At 39.2% G+C, this 25536-nt stretch overlaps 1 protein-coding gene across 1 annotated transcript in view; it reads right to left on the reverse strand.

The window, feature by feature from the left end:
- Positions 1-25536, reverse strand: part of arhgef28a (Rho guanine nucleotide exchange factor (GEF) 28a) — a 63195-nt gene that overhangs the window by 36143 nt on the left and 1516 nt on the right. Inside the window, exons 2-9 of the mRNA XM_059358054.1 lie at positions 24063-24117; positions 14045-14189; positions 11955-12332; positions 7226-7415; positions 6906-7089; positions 4458-4527; positions 2060-2094; positions 1797-1869 (exon numbers count right to left, since the gene is read on the reverse strand). Coding sequence (XP_059214037.1) covers positions 1797-1869; positions 2060-2094; positions 4458-4527; positions 6906-7089; positions 7226-7415; positions 11955-12332; positions 14045-14189; positions 24063-24095 — 1108 coding nt within the window. The 5' untranslated portion in view covers positions 24096-24117. The remainder of the gene's footprint in view (positions 1-1796; positions 1870-2059; positions 2095-4457; positions 4528-6905; positions 7090-7225; positions 7416-11954; positions 12333-14044; positions 14190-24062; positions 24118-25536) is intronic.

The raw sequence follows: 25536 nt of genomic DNA on the forward strand, positions 1-25536 counted from the left end.
TCCTCAAAGATTTCACAGGCCGCTGAGTGTCTGCGCTCACTAAGCTTCTTCAATCTTTCGTGCACCCGTGTGTTTTAAGAGAATTCAAGGTTAATGTATGTGGCTCACCTAAAATGTCAGCTTTTGTAAACCTATGACATTTGAGCTTGTTAACATTCCCCCCTTCGCAATTCAAGTACAGAGCTCCACTGTCTGATGCAGGGGAGTTGGGGGAGGGGAGGGCAGGGCGACAGGCCAGAGGAGGGGGCATCTCCAGGCTCAGACAAAGTTTGAGTGGGACACGCCTGACCCCATTCCTGCAGCTTTTGTCCCAATGACAGGGCAGATTCCTGGACTCGTAGACTGAGTCGCTGTGGAAGACCCAAACCTGCAGCCAGACTCCAGAAGGATAATACGTCCATTTAATCAAACAAAACTGCTCATCAGCCTCAGACAGAAGCTGCCTGTGTCCGTGCAGCAGTTAGTGTATTGATTTCCTATGATGTGATTCAAAACAGAGCCTTGCGTATAAGAGAGAGGCCTCCAGTTAGGGCTCCTCAACCAGCTTATTATGCCTTGTTCCCACACCCTGCTGTTCAGCACAGCCACAAATATGTTGTTGTGTTGTTTTAATGAATTACCCATTCATTATATAAGCCACATGGAGCTCCCTGCTAATGCCTGTGCAAAATAAAAAATATATTTAACCAGAGATTGATGCATGACATTAACACCCTCCCCCTCTCGTCCAGCCAGGAAGAGTAGCAGTAGCACAACATCAAGTCTTCTGGATATAACTCTACATATTCAGGGATTGAAACCAGATGCAGGAGTATTATTGCCATAATATTAAAATGGAAACAGCATTTTGGTTTGGATGAGATGCTGTTTTGTTCGCCAAAAAAATCATCCATGTCTCTTAAAGAGATAGTTCAGATGTTTTTGAAGTGGGGTTGTGTGAGGTTATTATCCATAGTCAGTGTATTAGCTGCAGTAGATGGCAGTCGGCACGCCCCCAGTAAGAGGCAGACAGGGATAAGGGCATGGAAGCTAAGCTATGCACTGCTGTGAACGAGGGCAGCAAAGCATATTTTAGCCACCTAAAAAAACCGACATCAGCTATATTTAGAATATTTTCGCTGCTTTACCTTTCAGTCAGACAGCCCAGTTTAAGTTTACACAGGGGGATCTGAAGCCGTTTTATGTTCTCGTCAAAGCCACCAGACTCCATTAACAAAAACAGTCATTTTTACCCCACAGAAAACAGAAGTCATTAGTCTACCTCTACCTCGATCGTTTAGTTTATTTGTGTTATTGTGTGACTTTGGTGAATCCAAACTAACCCTCAAAACACCAAAGTCACACAATAACACAAAAAAACTAAATGATCAAGGCAGCTTTAGAACAGCAACTACAGTGTTCTGCAAAATAAAATTACTGTTATTTTCAAAGGAGTCTGGTGACAAGAGCATAAACAACAGCTTCAGTTCCTTATCACAAAGGATTGACAGCAGTGAAAATGTTGATTTTAGCAAACACTTAAACTCAGATTAATTTTTGCCTTTTTTTGGGTGGCTAAAATACATTTTGCTGCTACCCCCATCGACAGCAGTACATTGTTCAGCTTGTGTGCCAGTACTCCAAACTGTACTACTACAACTGACAGTGACTATGGATAAGAACCTCATACAACCACACCTAAAAAAAAATCTGAACTGTCCTTTTAAGAGAAGAGAAGAGAAGAGAAGAGAAGAGAAGAGAAGAGAAGAGAAGAGAAGAGAAGAGAAGAGAAGAGAAGAGAAGAGGAGAAAAATTACCAGATAATGAAGATGTGTACTCTTCTTCATCGTCCTCGTCATCCAAAGAAAGAACAAGCTGTTCTTCAAATACCTTTAAACAAACCAGAAAATACACAGAGGAAGCATTGCTCTTAGCAAAACTCAAGTGCTGTTTACTCAAAAACAAACAGATGTAATCACAGTTGCATGCAAGACCCATCAACGAACTAAAACAGGCAAATCTACAGCGCACAACAAACACACTCACACAGACTCATATATATATTGGTATAAATACTCACATTGTCTACCAGCCTGTTCTCCTCCTTGCTAACACCTGTGTAAAATAAAAATATTTTACCAGAAGTTGATGCATAACACTTCTCCTCCCAAGACGAGCAGTACAGCACAACCTCCTCTGGATGTGACTTGACTATCCAGGAATGGAAAACTGGCCGAGGAGATGTTATGCTCGTGCGAAGCAGCAGGTCCAGAGGAAGAGCACATGCTCCCTACTGTGTGGTTGTTATTTCGAGAGGATTAATGGACGGCTGCCGAAGTCGGTACAGGGTTAAGGTCAATACTGAGGTACACTTCCTGCTTCCCTTTATGAGTCGATACGGCCATGTGCCATCTCTATGGTTACCAAAAGCAGTGTCCACAGCTCGTGTGTTTGTGAGTTAGAGAAATAATAGAGGTAGTAGCAGCATGGAAGATCTGCAAGGGTCTCCCTCTGTGTGTGTTGCATGCCTGTCTGAGCATGTCACCATAGGGGCAAAAAAAAGAAACAATCTGCCCCCTAAGTTTTCTCCGAACTCTCTGAGGAAGAACAAACACAAGCCTAAAGGAGAGCGTGCCTTTTATGGTGTCTGCTGGAAGTGTTTTCTTAGTCTCTTTAGGTTGTAAGTGATGGATGTCAAATGTTTGCTAAACTGAAGTGGTTCGCTTTCCACCAACAGCTGCATACAGACAAGACAGCAAATAAGAGCTCTTTGTGCCTGCAGAGACCATTGTGATGGCAATACTAGGGCTGCAACTACTGATTATTCTTATTGTTGAGTATTTTTTTCATTTTTATCACCTCTGACAAGGAGGCTATGGTTTCAGTTCCAGTTTTTAGGTTTTAGGAAAGCCTGATTTCCATGAAGCTTGGTTGGAGGGTAAACTACGGGTCAAGGTGGAACCCATTCAAATTTGGAGGGGACCTGAATTCTGGGGTGTATACAATAATTATTTTTGCACTTGTAGCATTGCAAGATCGGGCATTTGGCCTTTTGGAGGTCATCGCTTTCCAAGTGGCCTTCTATGGGGTTACTATGTGTCCTTATTATTATAATGCATTAAAAAAAGGGAAAACTACTGACACTGTAATCATATGTTTTATTGCATGTAAAATACACTTGTAACTAGTATTGTTATTGTGGATTGAAAACTCCAGTTTGCAAATCTAAAATTCGGTTTCAAATCCGTAGGTTTTGCTGGCTATTGAATTCAATTTCAATAAATAACCCCATACCCTTCTAGTTTTTTGATGAACCAAATAGTCATTCAGTCTACATAAATGGACATGCACTTATATATACATAGTGGAAGAAAAGATTTAGAAAAATGTCCTTCAAAATTTCTCAGCCAGAGCCCAGGGAGAAATCTTCGCATTGCTTCTTTTGTCCAACATGTTCTAAATCAAAATGTACCTATAATGGCACTCAGAGAGTCTGGACCTCTGCCAAGGCCAACGGGGCGTTCACTTGCTGCTTTGATGGTCCCTGAGTTACCATGTTGTTCTTCTGATTTTGGTGTGTTTATTATCTTTAAGTCACAATGTGGAAACAACATTGATGCTATAAAGAAAATGTGTTGTTTTTCAATGCTCTGAGCTTCTAAACAACATGTTTCTGGGATCAGGTTAGCCATGAAATGTGTACCCAAATTTTTGTTGACTCTCTGAGTCTTTCACATGAATTTTCTCAGTTGGGAACTCGTTTTTTTCGACATCACCTGAATGCAGCACAGATGCCCTTTGTTAGCAATGTAATTAAAATAAAAACAATATGTGTATCTGTCCTGTTTCATTCAAATAAGTCCAGTAGTTTTTCTGCAATCCTGCTTACAAACAAACCAAGCTAAAAAAAAACAGTAATAAGTAATAATAAGTATTGAAAAGCTGCTTCATAAATGACTTAAAAGATTGATTATTCTAATTCGTTTTCTGTCAACAACGAATCATTTAATAACGTCAGCACCAGACACAAATATATCTGTGAGTCTTATGTTTGTGTGTGTGTGTGTGTGTGTGTGTGTGTGTGTGTGTGTCTCTGTGTGTTTTTCGGAGCTCATGTTTCACAGCTGGTGCGTCCATGTGACAGCTAACGTGTGGCACATGAGGGAGAACACTGCAGCTGTCTGTACTATGCACATCTGCGTGTCATGCAGGAGTACCATGGGTATACCGACACTTGATTACAACGGATTACATGTATTTAATTACAATTAGTGTAATTTGGTACAGATTCAAGTACTTGGACTCTTTGTGTAAAATCTGAAATGTTATGCTGCATTGTACTGTTTTCTCATGCAGGTCGATTATTGCAAAAAGCATCTTGTGATACATACTTTAATCGCTGATAATCAAACCTAATCTAAGCAAATAAGTCTGAAGGTTAATAAATGGCAACTCTGAATTTTATTTAGTCTCTTTACCTTCATCATTAGGAAGGGATTCCTCTTTGCCTCTCTTGTCTGCCTCACTGTCAGCTTTCAGCACATTGATCTGAAAGAAAAACATCTTATGTTGGAACAGAAGCACTGTAAAATAAACACAGAAATCAATATCAGCATAAACAGTAAAATTATGATATGAAACACTTATGTATTCATGCTTAGGGCTGCAAATGGTCCGGAAATTTACAGTAAATAAAAAGCAATGCTGGGTGTTATGGCATGTTTTGGTTACGGTAGGATAATTTTACTGAACTGCATCCAGCATCCCACTAAATAGGAATTTGGTAAGATTACAACCATTCTGCATGCATAGTGCATACTCCCTTCACATGTGCAACCCCCAACACTCCTGCCAACCAGAGTTACCAGATCCAGGGACAAAGAGTATTTTCATGTGAGACAATATGGGACATGTAACCATTGCTGAGCGGTATGAAACTCGACTATGGACGCTGCCTTTGTCACAGTCTGCTGACCTGTAAGACTGGTAAATGATGCACAGCATGTTCAATCAGTCATGTAGTTATTTCAACTGCTGTTACTTTAACAGTCAAGAGATTAGAGGTGGGGGAAAAGAAACGATACAGCATAGTATCGTAAAGTATCGATATTTAGTGTTCTGATGGCCGTAAAAAGCCTAAATTTGTTGGCCTTTTGCACATTGTAATGTGACTTTTACATCATAAACTTTCATCTTAATCATTGCATATTTTATTCATACTGGGGTGGATTCTGTTAACACAGCCATGTGCTCTTTTTTTGAAAGCTAAATGTGTTAAGCGACAGGAAGTAATTCACAGGTTAGTAATTAATACTAACAGTGTTCAGAGTTTAGCTTTTTGGGATTCAAACTTCTTTTTATTAACACTCTAAGGAGGTGTACTCACTTTGAAGTCACATTGGCCTTTGTAAATGTAGTCCTTATTAAAGTCTGTCCAGGCTTCTCACAGTTGAAATACTAATGTCTCGACCATCAAGAAGCTTGAGCTATTTCCTTTATTATTTATTAAGTTTTACTTGTTTCCACATTTTTTCAAATATAGAATAGAATAGCCTTTATGTGCTTCCATTTATGTATATGAATTTAATGATTGTGAAAATGCTGTAAAATAATGTTTACCTGAACACTGCTTTTATTTTGAAGGCAGGTCTAACACATTCTTACTGTAACATTTAGTAAATACGTGCAGCTGGAAAACAAGTGGAGGCTGACTGACCACCGTGTGCAGTAACGTTAGCTAGCCATTCGCTCTAACAGGCAGTCTAACCTCACTCAAAAATTGGAGTTATCCTAACAGAGTGTTCGCTTAAAATGCTTAAAATCAAAATAATATTGCATTGTGACTCAAGTATTGGGATAAAATCGTATCGTGGGGCCTCTGGTGATTCCTACCTCTACAAGAGATCATCTTTGTTTACCAGGAATGCATCAAAAAGATTGGCAAATCATATCACAAAAAATTCTCCAGGAATCATCTTCCACTGGCTCCTACCAGTTAAGTGGTTCCAACATGTGTACTGCCAACACTACTGCACTGTCTGAGCCAAAATGCGAAACAATTTCATGTACAATTTGATCATAACACTGAAATTTATACATTTTATATTTTGTATAATGGAATACTGTACAGCGTTTAATATAATATAATATAATATAACGTCTTGCATGTTCAAATTGCACCAAGTTCAACTAAGTTCAATGCCGTTAAAAGAGACTAACTAAAACGTGTATTATTCATTTATTTGATTTGTTTAACTGCAATGTGATTGATACTGGCTAGCGGCCAGTGGTATCGGGCTAGTATTAGCCTACAAAAAAGTCCAACATTAACATCTTACTTTCAGTGTTAATAAGAATGTATTCGGCGTCACCACATGACCACTGTATGTATTTGGCAAATTAATTAATTATGTCAGTTTATGGTATGATATAAAGTACATTTCTATATGCAGATGACATGTCAAGCTACAGCAAATAATCCCTATATTTCCAATTTACTCCTGTTCCCATTATTTACCATTACCATTATTATGAGAGAGTTTTATAGCCTGAGTCATGCTGTTGTAATTATTGACTAAATATTGTAAAACTGTCGCCAACATATTGTCTGTCCTTTTCATGTTATCCTCCCATGTCTTTTGATTTACGAGCTGCAATAGCTGCAATAGTTCTTTGTTTGCCGTCACTTGCTCGACTCTTATCAAAAAGTCTGATTGCATGTTAAAGTGTGTGGGAGTCAAGGGCTTTTTTGTTTACACAATCCGGAACAAAACCCGTGCAAATGGCCTTACCTCCACAGAAGCGACACATTACATCATGCACAGACGCATGGGAATATTTATCAGTCGTTTCTGTCTTATATTTTACACTAGATTAGATTACAATAAGGATTTTAAATAAAGGTGTTACTGGTGGTTTTCTCTCACCAGTTTGACAATGCTCTGGTCTCCCAGTCTGTCTCGGAGGACCATGATGCTGTCCTGAGGGCAGTTTCCGGCTGTCTGCCGCACAGTCAGGGTCAGGGAGTCCGTCCTGGGACAAAACCTCAACATGCAGGAGCTGTCGGACCACACACACCACACACCTGGAACGGGGCCAGGACCTGGAGGGCTGATGAGTTATAAGAAAGATTACAGAAGCGAGGTTAACAGGACTGAGAGGAAGCTCCCCTGTGATTCAGCCTTATTAGAAGTAATCATCAGTATTCATGTGTCAAAAATAAGACAACAGATAAAATTAAACTTACGCTGCCAGCACCCTGAACATAGCATGCTGTCCATCCTTCTGAGCCAACTGGAGGGGTGTGTCTCCCTCCTGATTGGGTGAGGTCAATGCCCTTTGACCTCTCGGCTGGTGGATTAAGAAGCGGGAGAGATGGACCAAACTTAAACGCACTGCGAGGTGAAGGAGGGTTTCTTTGGGCTGAAGCTCAGCAGCTAAAGAAAGAGACAAAGACAGCAGGCAGAGACATAACACATACTGCAGTTTTACCTGAAATTATTGGTGCAATCATAGTGAAATAGATTAGATTTTCAGCAGTTATGTAAAGCTTTTGAATTTTGGTTTCTCACTATTTGATTATATTCTTGAGGTCACGATTTGTGATTCAAAATCTATTCTTGATTCAGTACACAGAGGGGCTAATTTCATCTCAAGTTATATTAACTGACTGCAATAATGTAAACACATAAAGCCAACCTACACAAAAGGTGATATGAAGCGTGTTTGTTGTGGTTTGATGACACAGGACAGGAAGTGGAGAGATGTCATTCAATGCACTTATATGTTACGAACAGAGCTAAATGGTCAGAGTAAAATGGTACAGAGTACAGAGCGCTCCGGATTCACCTCACATGCATCAGAATGATTGAAGAATAAATAGCAGGATGATCTTATATAGGCAGGCTCAAATGCTTACATGTGCTATTTCTCACATCAGGTTTTTCAACAAGTATGACAAGAATATGCATGACATTTGAGCCTGAGACAGAGAGTCTGCTATAATTTGCTTTCCTAATATGCACTTTTCTAAAGACAATATATACTTATGGTGAAAGACACAAACTGTAAACCTATGCAGAAAAAACTATGTAGAAAAAACAGATTAGAAACTTTATAATGAACACATTCTAACAAAAAGTAGCATATATTAATGCTATACTTGCAGGAATGAAAACTTTTTACTAAAAGCTACGACTTTCTTCACAGTTCCTTTTCTCAATCACACAAGTGCAACCAGCTGTGCTTGTTTTTATCTGACGTCATGTTTGATCTTGCAAGTTTCTGTGAATTACCGCACTGACTTTTTATTTATGTTCTCAAGATTAAAATATTAAAAATCAGTCAAATCTGTTATGTCTGTGAACAACGATACATTTTGTAGAAAATGATGCTTGGGTTGATTTAGAAATTAAGCTAGCCATTTTCTTTGTTTTTATCTATTCTTTATTTAAAAGCTCAGCACTTGACCGATATTGAACAGTCCGTGGCCTAGAGGTTAGGAATCGAGCTTGTAACTGGAGAGTCGCCAGTTCGAATCCCGGTACTAACAGGTCTAGGACTGAAGTGCCCTTGAGCAACCTAACCCCCCTGCACAGCTCCCTGGGCGCAGCAATGTGCTGCCTACTGTGTGTAAAAAAAGGATGGGTTAAATGCAGAGGTTGAATTTCCCCATTGTGGGATTCTTCTCCTATTTATTCTTTATTTTCTCAGTTATCATTTCTAGAATTGTTTAACAATGTAAATACTTTTATGCACAATGTAAATAATGCATAATAATGTATTATATTCTTTCATAAAATAAATTCCCTCTTCTTTCTCTTGTTTTAGAAAGCAGCCTCCTGTTTTTTTTTGCATAGTGATATTGTGCATATGGTGCAACACTGGTACCCAGTCGACATAGAAAAGGTCTATTTTCTTTTCAACTCAGTGTCATTTTAATATCATCCATCATATCTGTTATCTGTCTCATATCAGTCATATTCAGCATCTAAACCATTCATGCTATACTTTTGTAAAGTAAACCTTTCCTCCAACTGTCACATTGATCAGGGTGTGTTATTCTACACATACGCTCTCAGATGTACAGATCATCTGCTGCATATGTGTGGAATGTACGGCAGTAATAAACCACCATGCATGAAGGAATGAAGAAGTCTCGGTTGCACAAGGTCGGCAGTATATCAATAATATTAGTGCCTAGAAAAACGGGATGTTTCTGTGGGAGCAAACACCTGCTGTTAGACAGTTGCTGCCTTCTGCAGGAGTACAAGGGAGTATAAACAGTAAGTATAAGGGTATATAAACAGTCTGGATCACTCTGAATGATGCTCTTACTCATATCATGCAGTACAGGGTGGCGACAGCATGGCTCATTACTGCTGATCACTACTCAGCACAAACCCTCCATACACACCCTGGTTGTTTTGTAAGCACGGGATGAAAGACAGTTTGTAGAGCGGGGAGCAGAGGTACTTTATCTTTGAGCTTTCCCTTCAAGTGTGGGTGAGAGCTGGAGGTTGCCATGACACTATCTTTCAAACTCAGAAACAATGTGCGGAAGAATTCAACTCTTATTTTGTCTTTTTTCCCCTCCAATGTGCCGTCGCTGGAGCCCTGAGTTGAACTGGAACTCCCCGTCACCTCCACAATGGTGTTGTTAATTGTGACCCAGATTCGAGCGACTGAGAGGAGTGAATGCTGAACATGCTCTTCATGCAAAGTTCAACAAACAGGAATGCCATTGTCAGGAAAAGGCCAGTAAATAGTACACGGAGAAACAAGAGGCCAACAGCTACTTTGCATCTGCATTGCATTTGCACCCGTGTTTTGCATGCACATTTTCTTTTTCTGTGCAAGTCCTGTTCATATACAGCACTGCTGTCTAATGAGAGATCTGAAAGGGATCCAATCTTTTTATTTTTCTTTCCATGCTAAATAAAACAAACTGGAATTGTACAAAGGCAATAAATTATCTATATCAGCTCAGTATATTTTCCATACCAGGAGATGTAATCTCTAAAAATGCAGCTGTGCTCAATATAAAGTGGCACCCTGGCACGTCTTACCTCATTTCTTAAAATAATAACACTTCACTGCTTTGAAATAATGAAACATCATAAATAACAAAAAATCTAGGGGCCAGACGCCAGAAACAACTCCGACACAGCTGTGGTGTTAAGGAGTAGGAGTGCGGCGCAGAGGAGGATTGTGGGAGTTGATTTAATAGATGCAGAGGTCTGCAAGACAACTCTAATCTGGCTGAGGAGGAATAATGGCAGTAATTGCTCTTTCTTTGGAGCACACCGGCCTCTGCCCAGGCTGGCTGGCTGGTCCTGAGCATCATGTGATCAGTCAGATCTCATGTTGGGTTTCAGACCTACTGAACACCAGAACACCACTGCGATGATATTAACCTGAATATGTTCCTTAAAGGGGAAGGAAGTTCACACAAATCATTTAAAGATATAGTCGCAAGCAGCAAGGAACGATGTCCAAGCATTGAGCATTTGTTTTGGGGTAAATTGTCAACTTTTTTTTTTTTTTAAATATAAGACGAAATAAAGAATGTTGTGCATACAGTCATAATTACTACTAAAGTAAAAGTACAAAAGTATCAGCATCAAAATGTACTTAAAGGATAAAAAGTAAAAGTACTCATTATGCAGAATGGCTCCACTCATCCGCCCATTGTTAAATATATTCTTATTGGATTATTATTGATGCATCTATGTGAGCAGTGTTTTAATTTTCTAAAGGTAGTGCTCATTTTAACGTCTTAATATACCTTTTCAAGTAAAGTATAAATACCTCAAAATTGTAATTAAGTACAGTACTTGAGTAAATGTAAATAGTTATAATCCACCACTGGTTTGGTAGCATTTGACTTTTGAACATATAGATGTTGCATATTGTAAAAACCCTAAACCTATAAAGTGGTGGATTTCTTTGACCATAGGCTGCAGTGCAGACAAACTTGCATTTTAGTGGATGTGGTGGGAGAAAAATCAGTTCTGTAGAAGATACGAGCGATTTATTTTGTATTTTCAAAGGTGAAACTGAAATTAAGATCAACTGTAACAAGCCATGGCAATTTTAATCTATTTCTGACGTGTTGAAGAAAATAGTTTCTCAGTGAGGGTGAAAAAGTAGATGGGCTTTCAGATTTTTTAATGTGGGAAAACCACAAAAAACTAAATATTAACCATTAACCGAAGATTATATTTAAAACATGCCCGGAGGGAGACTTTAACAAAACCACTGATTCCAATATGGGAAGAGTGGAAGAGTGTAGTGGAAATTTTAAAAAATCTGCTTGTCTTCCCACAGGCAGCTTCCCCTTTACTCTAGATAAATCACAGACTTGATCAATTAGCTCCTTTCTACTGCAGAAAACTGGTCTGTTTCCTTAAAATATGGTTGATGAGAGCCAAAGTGTGGCTCTAAACAACTAGAGATAAGGCAGAAAATATGTGTTCCTGAACTTAGGTGAACCAGCCTTAACTAACATTTCCATGATGTGCATACAAGCAACAACAGCAAAACAAAAAAAAGTGAAAAACAAAACAAAAGAAAGAACAAAAAACTCCTTTAGGAGTTCAAAAGTTGAGTCCTCTTATCTGCTGAGCAGAGGGGAATCCCTGATGTTTGACCTCTGTAAATGATCCGGGAAGCTCAAGAGCAGAAACTAGAACACGAGTGGATGTTTTAAGGCTAAACATCCTTTCTCTTCTAAGCGAAAGAAAAAAATCCACTTATAAAAAAATCCTGAATGTGCTTTGTTTTGAATTGACTAGTTTAGTTTTTGAGGTTTAAATTATTCATACAGCACAACATGCAGACAAATCTGTGCTTTAAAAGTATCAAAAAGCATCAATAACAGACAAGGACTGGAGCTGCTATAAAATTACCTCTGGCAAATAAAAATCTACAACATCTCAGTTCATGACTTACACTCCCACTTCCTGTTTCATTACCTTCTCTTGGCTGGCCGTCCGTGTTTTTCCACTGCTGAGGGTAATCCATGTTGGCCATAGCCTGCGTGATCTTCTCATCCAGCTGCCTGAGACCAGCTCCATCACCCAAACTCTGTCTGAGCTGCAAATCCTTCTCAGTGCAGTCCAGCGCTGCAGCGGGGAGCTCCTCGTCAGCTGCCTGTGCCCATGTGGAAAACCTCTTCAGGACTTGGAGGTAGCTCTGCGGAGCGAGCTGGTCCCTGTTTGCACTCAGGTATTCTGCTGCCTCCTGGGCAACGTCCCTGAGGTATTCAAGAGATGCTTCACCCTTGCATGGCCTGACCTGGTCCTCTGCGTAACAGTACGCTGCGACAGAGACAACTTCCACAAGGTCATGGCCTGTAGGGGAGATATGAGGGGTGAGACAATAGTCATGTTTCTATTCAAGCTAATTTTTTAAATGTTGCAAAAAAGAAATCCAAACTAAGACAGGTTTGCAATAACTGGTTTGGCATAGGGCTGCTATTGGAAAAAACTGACATTGCAATATTTTTATGTGATATATATTGCAAATTGAAAAAGCAGCCGACAGGAATTTTTACTTCTTTGTATCAAGCAGCAAAAAAAGTTGCAGCATGACATGTTTGAATTTATTTGCCTTATCAGGTTTTGCCCATCCTGCCATGGGGACAATTGAGCTACACATTACAATGTCGATGTTGGAACACTATGCTGTGCAGCCCTAGTTTGGAGCAAATAAACCAGGCTATGCTAGGCCTGGGCCGATAATCAATACATCAATTAATCGCACGATAAATTAAATGAACTCAATAATTTTGCCGGCCTCGATATATCGCCATGCGCATGCGTGTTTGTTGTCCTCGTCTGTTGCCGCCAAGCAGGCTGGATGACAAGAGGGTTCACTCTGTGCTCGATCTCAGCACCTGGGCGCTTTTGTTCCATAGCAGAATGAGCGGAGTGAACCCTCCTGTCAGTCATCCAGTCTCTTTGTCTCTGTGGGGAAGGCTGGGCCACTAGCATTGGCTACACACAGAGTGCAGCAGGTGAGCCTCGTGCGGAGCAACGCAAGGAAAAAAGATGATTGCAAAGCCAAATGCCACAGCCCTGGTGTGGGAATATGTTGGTTTCAAACCGAATGAAAAAGGTGAGCCCATCAACACACGGACGAGCCTGTATGCCGAATTTGTTCAAAAGTGGTGGAAACAAAAAAAGCCACCACAACAAACTTGCATGCCCATCTAAAGCAGAACCACCCGACCCAGTTTTCCCAGCTGGGGAAAAAAACTGCACCTGGAGATGCAGAGCCTTCGTCCCGACAGTCAACACTGGTCGACAAAGTCAATATAAACGCTGTGCGCTCACAGAAAGTGGAGTTTGCTACATCGCAAAATAAATGCTGCCCTTTTAAAAAAATAAAAAAAAATGTTTGTTTTATTTATTTAGGATATTTAAACGTTCTTAAAATTACAATTACAATGGTAAAAAACACTGAGAAATAAAAGTGTATTGTGTTTGAAAGGGTGTGCATTATTATGATATATTATCATGTTGACAATAATATTGTTTATCGGCAATAATTTGTGGGACAATATATCGTCCAGCAAAATTTGTTATCGTCCCAGGCCTAGGCTATGCAAAGTGTAGTTTCATCAGAAGTTGGCGCTATGAGCTATACATGGCTGCCAGTAAACAGAGCGTAAGAATTAGAGATTGCTAACTGAAAACAGTTGACCATCTAACTGATCTACGAGAGGAACATGGAGAGAAGTCTGCTGGAATTTGGTTAAATTGTGCAAGTTTTAATTGTGCTTTTGCCAAGAGTGGAAACACCTGATCAGTCACGTGGGTTAAAAGTTTATTAAGTCAGAACTTATTCAATGAAGATGTTTCTATATCCCATTTAGCCCATCAACTCATTTTCGAGAAACAATCTCCTCAAGCGAGCATAAAAACTTTTTTGCACAATTGAGAAAGTTTTATCCAATTTTGTTCTTTGATTCTTTTCAGCAATTTGCATTAAAATATGTGAATGGATACGCAGTTATTGGCAGGGTAAGACTGTTTTTTTTAAAGGTTGAATAAGGACATACCTGGAACTGTGAAACAGAGGGTCAGCCCATCATCTCCTCTTTTTGCTGCAGTCACGTGTGTGAGTTTAGAGCCTTGTACAACGACATAAAACTCTGCATCTTCAGGAACGCCTGCTTGTAACCTCATATGGGCTTCCACCTGTCCCTGAGAGGAGAAAAAGAAAATCCATTCATGTCAGAACAAGACAAACAAGGCCTTAAATGTACAATGTGTAATGTTCTGCCACTAGGGGTCTCTCAATCAAAACAACAAAAAAAGACAGAGCTTGGTGCAATTTTGGAGTAGCGTGGGATCATAGGAGAGGTCTTCATTGTTCAGGAGGTTTTTATCCACAGAAGTCTCCTTCTCTCAAAAACAATAATTAAAACCATTGAATAAAGCAGTTTCACATTAAAATCATTGTTTCCGTGATGCTGTTCGGAGGACACAAAACATCCCAGAGGGGCTGCGGGCCGAGCGACCACTAGCATGTTCTCAGCTTGTTTCTCTGATGACTAAAATTCTTCATCCAGTTGAAACATGTAGTTGAAAAAGATTTTTTTTTAAATCTACAAATGTATCATAAAAATGTTTATCAAAACTGGATGAAAAAGTCAGTTTATGAAACGATATGGAGCCACTGACAGGTGACAAAATAAAACGCACCTTAATTTAAATTACAGGTTTTCTTTTGAAAATAGTTGGAAAAACACTTGGGAATATGTAAGAACACAACTCAACAACATATTCAACATACCCAAGTCGTTTTTAGACAGTTACACAGCTTTCTCTTTCCTTATCACCCTGCTGACACGTTCTGATTACATCTAGTTTCACAAAGTTTACTTATATGCTCATTGTGCTGGATGAAAGAGAAAAATTGGGCAGCAAGGCACAAGGAAGAAAAAGAGACACCGGTCATTTTCTCACAATGGGAGTGAGCTGCTCCCTACTGAGCATGATCCACCTTCATAATGAGATCCATTATTTCTGTTACATCACTGACCTTGTTTTGTTATTGACCTCATCTGAACTCTGCTTTGACCCGCATCACCACGAAGACACCGAGCAGAAGACGATTTGTCTCTGCAGCACAGGACGTCAAAGCATTCGCTAACCAATGCAACATGATAGAAAGTGAATGTAATGCCTCTTAGTCACTGACAAAGTAAATTTTTTGTCCTCAATGTCATTATAGATTACCAAAAATGGAAACCACATGATTTACTTCACCTACCCAGTATTATTTTCCCCCAGAGACTGACCTTTACAAGAGGGTTAGCTCAGAGTGTATCGCTCAAGTTCAAGAGGGATCGCATACTTGGAGTTCCATGCTTGTGCAATTTCCTTATCTTGTGTTTTCTTGTGCTCAGTTTAGGTCTTTATCTGGTGATTTATGGGGTCATCCTTAATTTATCCTCATTGTTAATATGTGATCAGTTATGTCAAAATGTATTTTAAGCGCATACGTCATGTTATCTTTACATTTGAAGAATCTTCTCAGGCCACTCCATGCTGTATTTTGTGGCTTCTCGTCACACCACTGAGTCTAAATTCTTAGAACATTTTAGAAGGAGAGCAGCTAAATAAAAGAGACTGAAGCATGCACAGTTTATAATTACAGTTTAGACTGTGTATGGATTAAACATAGTCTACATTGTTATCTTTAAACAAACCACAGAGGTGAATGCACAAAAGGACTGTGCTGCTTTTGCAGCTGCTGAACCTGCACAATCAAGACAAAGGAATAATTGAAAATTCTCTAAGCAGGGTGAAATGCACTGCATTGCATGTATTTAAATGAGGTACTGTAATGTGCATACATTTGGTGCATAATCGGCCCTTTTCTGTGCAAATGAGCCTCATTGTAAAGACGGCCCAATTCATAAAGATCAACGCTTATTATCACACGCAGTTATAGTGAAATTAATCTTTAGAGAGTTGGATGTAACTGGGCACATTTATAAGGGATGTCCGCTTAAATTTATTTTGGCATGCAGTGACAGGAAACAATGACATTTGTACATGAATAAAGCTCTCCTACAGGTAATTTTTGAAAAAGCCAAACGATTAGAAAATTATGAAAATGTAAGCTTATAAGAGTTATTTTTGCAGGGAGTCTTGGTGGCTCATTTGTAGAGTGCAGATCGCTCAGGCTGAGTCCTTGTTGCAGTAGACCAGGAATGAATCAAGCCTGAGGTCCCTTTGCTGCATGTCTTCCACTCTGTCTCCGCCTTACATTCTCTCTCTCTCTGTCACTATCAAATAAACCATGAAAAATGTCCAGAAAAGCCCCAAAACAAGTGCATTTATTGCATTTTTGCCACATCCAAATCAGATGTGAAAAAAAAATTTGCTACATGCAGATGTCTCGCATGTGTTAAGATTACGTTTAAGATTCCCTTACTAGTCCCATAATGGGGAAATTCAGACACTGCATTTAACCCATCTTTTTTTACATACAAGTGAACACACCATGCTTAGGAGCAGTGGACAGCACATTTCTGCTCGCCGATTCCTAACCTCTAGGCCATGGACTGCCCAGATGCTAACATGTGCTCATTAGCACAACACAAAGTTCATCTGAGGCTCTGATTGGTTTTACAGGTGTTTGGTCATAAACCAGATAGTAAGCTGCCTGCAGGAGGACACAGATAACGTCTAGGCACATTCAATAAATTTTAAAAAATGCATCTTGTTAACGTAGGCTAAATATAGGTAAAAGGTTCCTCTGGCCTACCTTGACAGTCAACAATAGTTATAGAATAGAGTTTGAGCCATTAAACTGGTAGAAGGCTGCTATTTATTTGCTTTGCACCGAAACTCTTGGATCTTTCCAGAGTTACTTATTGAGTGTTTCATGGATTAGAAATGAAACTGACCTCTTGTGTTCGCAGGCTGTTTGTTTGGACTGATAATAGAGGTCTGACTCAGTTTCTCAGTGTTTTCTGCGCACTAAGTGGTGTACTGCAGTACCACTTAGCACACACTTACCGCTGTTAATGTTATCACTAATTGTTTTTCCACCTAAGAAAAAGATAAGATGTCGGGCCTGTTTGTGCAGCCTTCCTGATTTCTTACCAGGCTAGCTAGACACAGGGCATCAGTCGTTATCTTACATTTGGAAAGTATATTTTCATAAATATTGTTGAAACGAGACAGAATATCTTTCTGTTTTCAAAGTAAACATCAATTTTAGAGATAATTCCCCCAAGTTATTTCTATTTATTATAACTTGATAAGCAATATTCCGGTACATCACATTAAAATCAATGACATATATCTATTCTCTATCTGTGTTATTTGGAAACTGTCCTCCTGCTTTTAGATTTAAATGGCTGTGAGATGTAGAAACATATGTGCTATGTGTACATAACGCTTATTTTCAATATCTTTTGATTTTGTTTCCACTCCTTCAAGGAGGCTGTAGTTCTCACCAATCTGCAGCAGGCTCAGATAATATTAGTTTACACAGGTAGAATTGGATCAGACAGAATTTGCTTGATCCTAACTGTATCTGCTGCGCCTCGGGGACGAGAGAGGAGGACGGCTGGCTGGCAATAAGACGTCACACTGATGTGATCTATGGCCTTTTCTCCGAAGCTCTATCGTGACACAACCTGATCCAGTAACAATGAAATATTTAACACCTTGTGGTTTTACCTCATGCCTCCTTATATGTGCAGCTCTCAGGTCAGGCTTATTGTGTTAATTATGGAACATGAGGAGGTAGATCATTAGAACAGGAGCTTGATACACATCTAAAAAGGGAGTTGTGCGGTGTAAGATTACCTTAATATAAGGAAAAAATGCACACTAGATAATGCACCTGTGCACATACTATATCTAATTACCACCAAGTGATGTTTTGAGTATCAAATTCTTTGTCTGGTGGCATCTAAAAGAATCAAGTTCAAGGGAGGTTTATGCGGAAACGTTATTAAACATAGCTGCTATACAGCTACACGTGAACAGCTAGAGGGAAAACCCTGGAGATAAGATTAATAAAGTAACTTATCTTTATAACGATCTATATAATCTGCTTTTGGAAGTCAGGCGGAAGAACCATCCAAAGCCTCCTATTTGGAAAAATGTTGACAAGAAATATATATATATATATATACACATCTTTAAAGAAGTTATAAATAAAATAACATTTTCAATTGAAAATGGTTGGGTCATGGATCTAATGTGATATAACGTGCGAGGAGAAGGAGAGCTCCTTCTATCTCACTATAGCTGACTCAGCTCAGAACATTACACAGGTATGGTTGGTGGGGTTAAGGCTCAACGGCAATATTTGGAAATGCTCGTCTAATCATGGGTCATATCATGCTGTGACAAAAGTTTGTATTCAGCCTGACTTTGCACGTATTAAAGTGGTTCTGTCAAGATTGCAAAACCAACAACACAATAACTGTCTGTAGCTTTTGCCAAAAAGTTCATACATTATAATTTGACTGATGCACTGTGGAAAATAGCCAATTTTGAAAAAGTAATTTACATGAATATAGTCTCTAGAAACTAGACAACAGATGGCAAAATACAGTGACTTGCAAGTGCTTTTTGCTAAATTTTCTACTATTCTACAATGTCATTTAGCAGATGATTTTATCCGAAGCAAAGTACATTTGAGAGTAAATACAACACAAGCAAAGATGAAGTCAAAAGACAGCACAAGTTAGTGCCATGGGTTAAGTGTGAGTCCATTGGGATGTAAGTGCTATTAGGTAGTTAGGTAGTGCACATGAACAGTGCAAATAGTGCTTGTTTTTCATTTTTCTTGTTTTTCTTTTCTTGTTCAATTGAACAGTACAAAGAAATTACAAATATATATATATATATATATATATATATATGTGTGTGTATGTGTGTGTGTGTGTGTGTGTGTGTGTGTGTGTGTGTGTGTGTTTAAACTGGTAACCTTAATGTTTTTGTAAATATTGAATCTGAATTCTACATTTGAAGCACTATTTTTTTTACACAGCATCCCAGTATCTTTAGAATAAAGGTTGTACATTAATAAAGCATGAAGTTAGACTAACACACCTCTTACCTGCTACTGTAAGGCAGTAATTTCATGACCTGCAGGGTCAAACCTCCCTCTGTACTTTCTATTTCTATTTTTCTAAATTAATCAGATACTTCCTTTATCTATTTGTTTTGATGCTGTTCTCCATGTTGACGCTGTGTTGCTGTGTTTGGCTTCTTTCTTCCTTTTTCTGTCTGTTGTTTCATGTTGTTTTGAATAAATCTATTTAATCATCACTGTTGCTTGTTTGTTTGCTGGCTGTTTGGAGTTTTATGTACCTTTTTGCAAGATTACCATAATATGACATAACAAGTGCTGCATATTAATATACTTCTTCATTACAACACCATATCCATGATACCCCAGTGACATAGTTTTATAATCTCCCCATGTTGTTGTCCACTCAGCGGGGAAAAACAGCGTCAGATCTGCTGCCTGTGGTCTCCAGGAAACCAGCAGTCATCAGCTTTAGAGGTCTGTGCTATGATCTCCTGAGTGCAACACGTAGGTGACGTCAGGGGAGCAAGATCACTACAACAACAAAAACAGCTCCAATAACAGTCAGTCCCCTCAGTGAGAAGACAGCCTGACGTCAGCAGGGATTTTTTTTGTTTTTAAATATTACCAGTTTTTCACAGTGTAGTATTTCTGTTAGGAAACTGACACAAATGACATTTTGTCTCATCAAGGAGGAGTTAGAGTGGAAAATGAAGTGTGCTGAAATCCTCAAACAGTCGCTATAAATCATTCGAACTTTTAGCTTTGATCAGACACCAACAGAGGTCTGAGGAAAGACACATGCTTGGACCATTCACAAACACGCATACACATCAGGAAAAGGCCTTTTCAAACTCCTAAGAACATTTCTAAGTGAAAACATTTTAAATATTTGAGTCACACATTACCGCAGTGAGCTAAAAGAAACTCAGCGGACCAGAATCTCATTTGAGCCTTGAGGGTGACAGCTAGAACTGTAAGACACATACCTCTGATTTAATCTGCTGTGCAAATTAGATACTAATAACTAGTCGACATGTCAGAAATGCTGTCAGTGGAGCTGGCATGGTGCCACAAACATTTCATTTGAAAGCAGCCAAGTGTTTTCTCCTTGTTACATAATGAGTGCATGGAATTGTTGCAAAACTTTTACTGAATTTATAATATTTTAGGTTTGGAATATTTGAGAAAACTGCTTTAATGTCTATTTGTTCTTCTTTTATGACTGACCAGCTTATCGGATGTCAATAAACGACTGGCAGGGTGAGGTTTTGTTTGTATGACATGTGAAAAGCATGGCAAACATGATCAGTGCAGCACTTACAGGGACACAAAATCATAAACCATAATACAGAGATAGCTGCTAGCTCAAAGAGCATGGTGATAACTGTCACTATCAACACATGCAGGCAATTGTACAAACATGGTACAACAAGGATATAGCTAATCTAGCTCCATTTGTGAACATGCAGTTGTGCTGTGTTCAGATAAAAGCTGCTATAAAGAAACAAGATTAATGGGACAGTTTGGGTTTTTTCAGTGTGGGGTTATATGAGGTACTTCATTTTATAGTCAGTCAGTGTGTGATCCTGATTCCAAATTAATTGGGATGCAGTGTTTAAAAAAACAAAATCAAATTCAGAATTCAAAGTGTATATTTACAAAAACAAAGATTTAACAGTTTTATTTTAACAGTTTTCAAATGAATATACCTCACAAAGGACTAGAAAAATGTCACATTCTGGGTTTTTTTTACATACTAGACAGGGTCCCAACTTTTTTGGATTATGGGTAATTATTAGACCTCCTACAGTAGATGGCAGTTGTAGAAGCAGGCAGGAGTACTGACATGAAAGCTGTGGCAGTGGTGTTCTGCGAGGTAAAATTACTGGTTTTGTCAATGGAGTCTGGTTGCTTTGACAAGATCATAGATAACAGCTTCAGTTCACCTGTGTAAACTTAAACAGGGCTGTCTGACAGCAAAGTAAAGTGGTGAAAATATTCTAAATATAGCAGAAACTTAAACTGAACTGACCCTGACAACCCCACAGTACTGTACAGCTGAGGACATGCCGTTAGCTTTGCAGGTAATTGGTTTTAAATAAAAAAATAAAAACATGAATGATTGTACAAAAGAATCATGTCCTCAAATAGTTGAGGTATTTTTCTCATAACTAGGCATGTGCAGAGCCAAGTATTAGTATCGGGCTGATATTGGCTGAAATCACTGGATCGCAGAGGAAAAGTCACACCAAAATCAGTAGGATCCTTCCTCTGGGGACCATGAATGCTTGAGCAAAATTGGTAATTTTTTAAATACACTGTAGTTTGTGAGGTAATTCAGGCTGAACCAATGTAGTGGACGCTCTAACAGGCTGACAGGCCATGCTGCTAGAGATGATTAAAAATTAAGAAGCATTTGTTTTTTGGTATTAGGGGTGGGCAATAAGGCCCTAAAAGATTATCACAATATTTCAGGGAATTTTTGCAATAACGATATTCTTGACGATATTACAAAATACTGAGAAATATATAGAAAATATGATTTTTTAAGTCTGTATGAATAAATAAAAACTGTTCAACAAAATATAAAATCAATCATAAATCTAAAATGTAGTGTAAAGTGCAAATCCCAACAGTTGCCAAATACAAAAAAACTACTCTTGACTCTTGAATATTAGCAAATAATAAAAAATAACCATCTAGGGGGTCCGGGAGCCCCACCAGGAGAAAATTTTGTACATTTTTAAGTACAATGCATCAATCTCATCCACTTTGAGAGCTAAATGTGAGCAAACACCTCACATAACATTTTCACAGTCAACAGGGCTTTCCACTAGGACATGGAGTAGCCACACAGTGTTGAAAAATAGCTGGCCAGGGGGGTCCAGGAGCATGCCCCCCTGGAGATTTTTTTTTCATAAAAGCCCAAATTTGGTGGCCTCTCACACATTCAATGCCACTATTCCATCACACTTGCACACGCAGACGCACACGGAGAGATGATGTGGTGACGGTACTGATACAGACAGGTAGGCACATCAGCTCAGAATATTTAGTGCGCGTGTGTAAGAGTGTGAATTTGTGTGCATGTCTCGGAGAGGGGCGGAGAGGTGGGGGTTGGGTTATGACGGGTGACAGACACAGACAGAGGCACAACGCAAAATAACTTTATATTATGAATAGTTACTGTAAATATACTTTCAGTAGCTTGAAATGTGACGTTAGCGCAGCACACGAGACTCCGGCGGGCTGATACATTCTAGGTAATTAATGGGAAAGCCTTACGCCACTACTTAAAGAAGTAGGAATGTTGCCAATATAATGATATGCATTTTTACCGGTATATTCATAAACGATACGATATGGCACACCCCTATTTGGTATATTCCTCTCAAACATCAGATGTGGACTTCTCTCATTTCAGCTCACCAGCATGAGCACACAGTCTTCTTGCAGGGGGATCAGTTTTACTCACACATCTGCTCAGGACGAACAAAATCACTTTGTCCTGCACCAGAGCTCAATAAACCCTCCCCAAACACAGGAACTGCCACACTTTCTGGATGCGATTCAATGCATCCATTTATCTGGCCAAACAGTATGGACCTGGCACTGTGTTGCATGCGTGGAAGGTGCACCATAACACTTTACCACGGCTGTTACAATAACAGCCTTTATAGCACAGCAGCGTGCCGTGGCTCACATACACAAAGCCCGGCATTGAAATCTGGATCTCATTCAGCAGCGAGAGTTGCCCCTGTTGAGCTGTGACCTTAGAGGGTGGAGACGCCACTTCCTCTTAATGGAGAAGGTGTATGTGTAAGCGGTAGAGCCCGTAATGATTCACATGCCTGGCTTCCAGAGCGGTCCTCAATCAGCCTCTATGAGCAAGAGACGAGGCGAGCCCCTCTCTACCTCCCTCCCTCTCCACCTCTGAAACTGGTGACACAGCAAAACAAGCAGACACTCTGCTTACCAGAAATCTGGCAACGCTTCAGTGCCTGGCCCACCCAGGCTTCCACACAAACGGGAGAATAAGAGCGAGAGAAAGAGAGAGAGAGAAAGAGAGAGAGAGAAAGAGAAAGAGAAAGAGAGAGATGGCGGATATGGAAGATTGAAGGGGAAAAGGAAGACAGATGGTGAAATAAAAGTAGCAGAGAGAGTTCTACTATGTCAAAAAAACTATAAAAACATTTACACCTGCACTCTAACATGGTTCCAAATAGGAAATTTATACAATTCATGCACTCCTTACATAAAAAAATGCCAAGAAACTAGGATTGTCAAAAGTATCGATACTCAAAAAAGTATCGATACGAAAACGTTGTATCCGGATATGATACTCATTTTCAAAAGTATCAATCCAACAACTTATTAAGCAGCTAAACCATACAACCTCAAAATATTGTTCTAATTGCTATTGTTTATTGTATTTATTTATTTTTTGCACTACCTCAGACCTGAAGCTTGTTATCATAGTTGCAGTTTCTTTTTGCACAACTGTTTTTATTATAAATATTTAACCTGTGGTTCTGTTAAATTTTGAGGTCTTCGTTTTTATCCTTGTGGTATCGAAAATGGTATTGAGTATCGAATATTTTCCTGAGTATCGGTATCGAGTTGAACATTTTAGTATCGTGACAACCCTACAAGAAACAAATAGGTATATTCTCTCATTCACCACGCTCTCAGAGGGATTTGTCATTTGGTGAGCCGGCTGTGTAAGGCCTGGCTTCCCCAGGGACTGAAACCCTCCTGGCTTGGGTTTCACCTGCGACACAAGGCTCGCCAGTCAACCAATGCACAGAGGGAGAAGCAGTGGTGGGAGAGGGCAGAGAGATGGCTGCAGGGAGAGACTAGAGTGCTCTAATAAACACAGAATTGTGTCTTGATATGGGAGTCGGCTTCTCAGGGTTCATGTTTTCAGCCCAACAATATCCAAATAGACCCCACCACGAGACCACCTACACATCAGACAGACTGGAGCGAAACATAAAGGCACTTACATATAGAGGCACCTCTCTTCTGTTCAGCTCCATTTTCTCTCCATCCACCAGATGCCTACAGAAGAGAAGTCATGTTACAACAATATCTGGAGAATAACAAACCAAACTTGCAACCTTTATACAGTTTTTCAAAAAGTTGCCCCTTGTCGTACAGGCAAATGTATAACCACATGTTCTTAGGAAAACAATACGGTGTCAAAAGTAGGGCTGTTATTTTCATTTTTGATTAAAATGCCCATTATTTTCAAATTAATTGCTTTTTCAATAAAATGTCTTTTAAATGTGGTTGCAAGGGTGGCAACAAGACATCAGAAAATACATTTCAGAAAATAAATTAAATTAAATTATTTTGAGGTTCGGGTTTTGCTGTCCAACAGTGATTCCAAAAAAGTTGGGACACTGTGAAAAAACGTGCATAAAACAGAATGCAATGATTTGCATATCCTGCAGTAAAAGGATAAAATATTTAATCTTCAAATTGATTATTTAAAAATGCAATGAATGCTGAATATAATGCATTCTGATTATATTTACATTTTGCACAACTCCCAACTTTTAGGGATTCGGGGTTGCATGTTGCCACAGATGACAATCAGAGGCCAAAAAAATGACCAACAGACTAAAAATCCAAAGCTATTTAATTTACTGTTATTTATGACTAAGAAGAACATCAAATTCACACAGTTGGGAAGCAGGACACCAGCAAATGTTTGGCTTTTTTCCTTAAATCAAAATGAATACAATGATGTTCAAAATAGTTAATAAATTGTCTAATATTTGCAGCTTGAATCAAATTATTTATAACATCATAAATCATTGCACTGATTTCATTGAAATGTTTAGAATTTGAGAACATTTTGGTCAATATGGTGAAAATTTGTTGTCTAACATCCATAAACAAGAGTAAAAACATATGCTGCAGCCAGTAAACTTTATAGCTGTATATGATGCTCTGCTGACAGTCTGTAGGGAAATGAGCTAAGCTACAGTGTCAGACTCTTCAGGCAGATGCAGCAGCGGAGGGAAGGGTAACTGTATCATCAGCACACACCTGATCCTCTGTGACTTCATTCTCAGCTGTGAATAGTGCATGACTTCAAAGCTGCACAGTGGTGTCAGCTCTGCAGGTCTAGACACTCATTTCCATGAGCTGGTACCACTCCAACAGGCTATTACAGTTTGTTTTTGCACACCAGTCATTACATTACTCTCTCCTCGTTGAGGCCCTAGCTAGGTGTGCAAATAATTAGTATTTTCAGAGGTGATTAATCTGATTATAGTTTGCCTAGATAACCTGCTGCATCATGAACAGAATTGACTTGTCTGTGACCAGGAGGCTCGATCCTCTCAATCCGGGTTAAACCTAAGAATACTTTATACTACTTTAACTGTAAAGTGACACATCAGACAGACATCAAAAACAGGATCCAGTGTCCTAAGAACAGGTCAGGTCACCTTACACTGTAATACACTA

The sequence above is a fragment of the Centropristis striata genome, chromosome 19 (assembly GCF_030273125.1).
Source record: "Centropristis striata isolate RG_2023a ecotype Rhode Island chromosome 19, C.striata_1.0, whole genome shotgun sequence".
Taxonomy (NCBI): Eukaryota; Metazoa; Chordata; class Actinopteri; order Perciformes; family Serranidae; genus Centropristis; species Centropristis striata.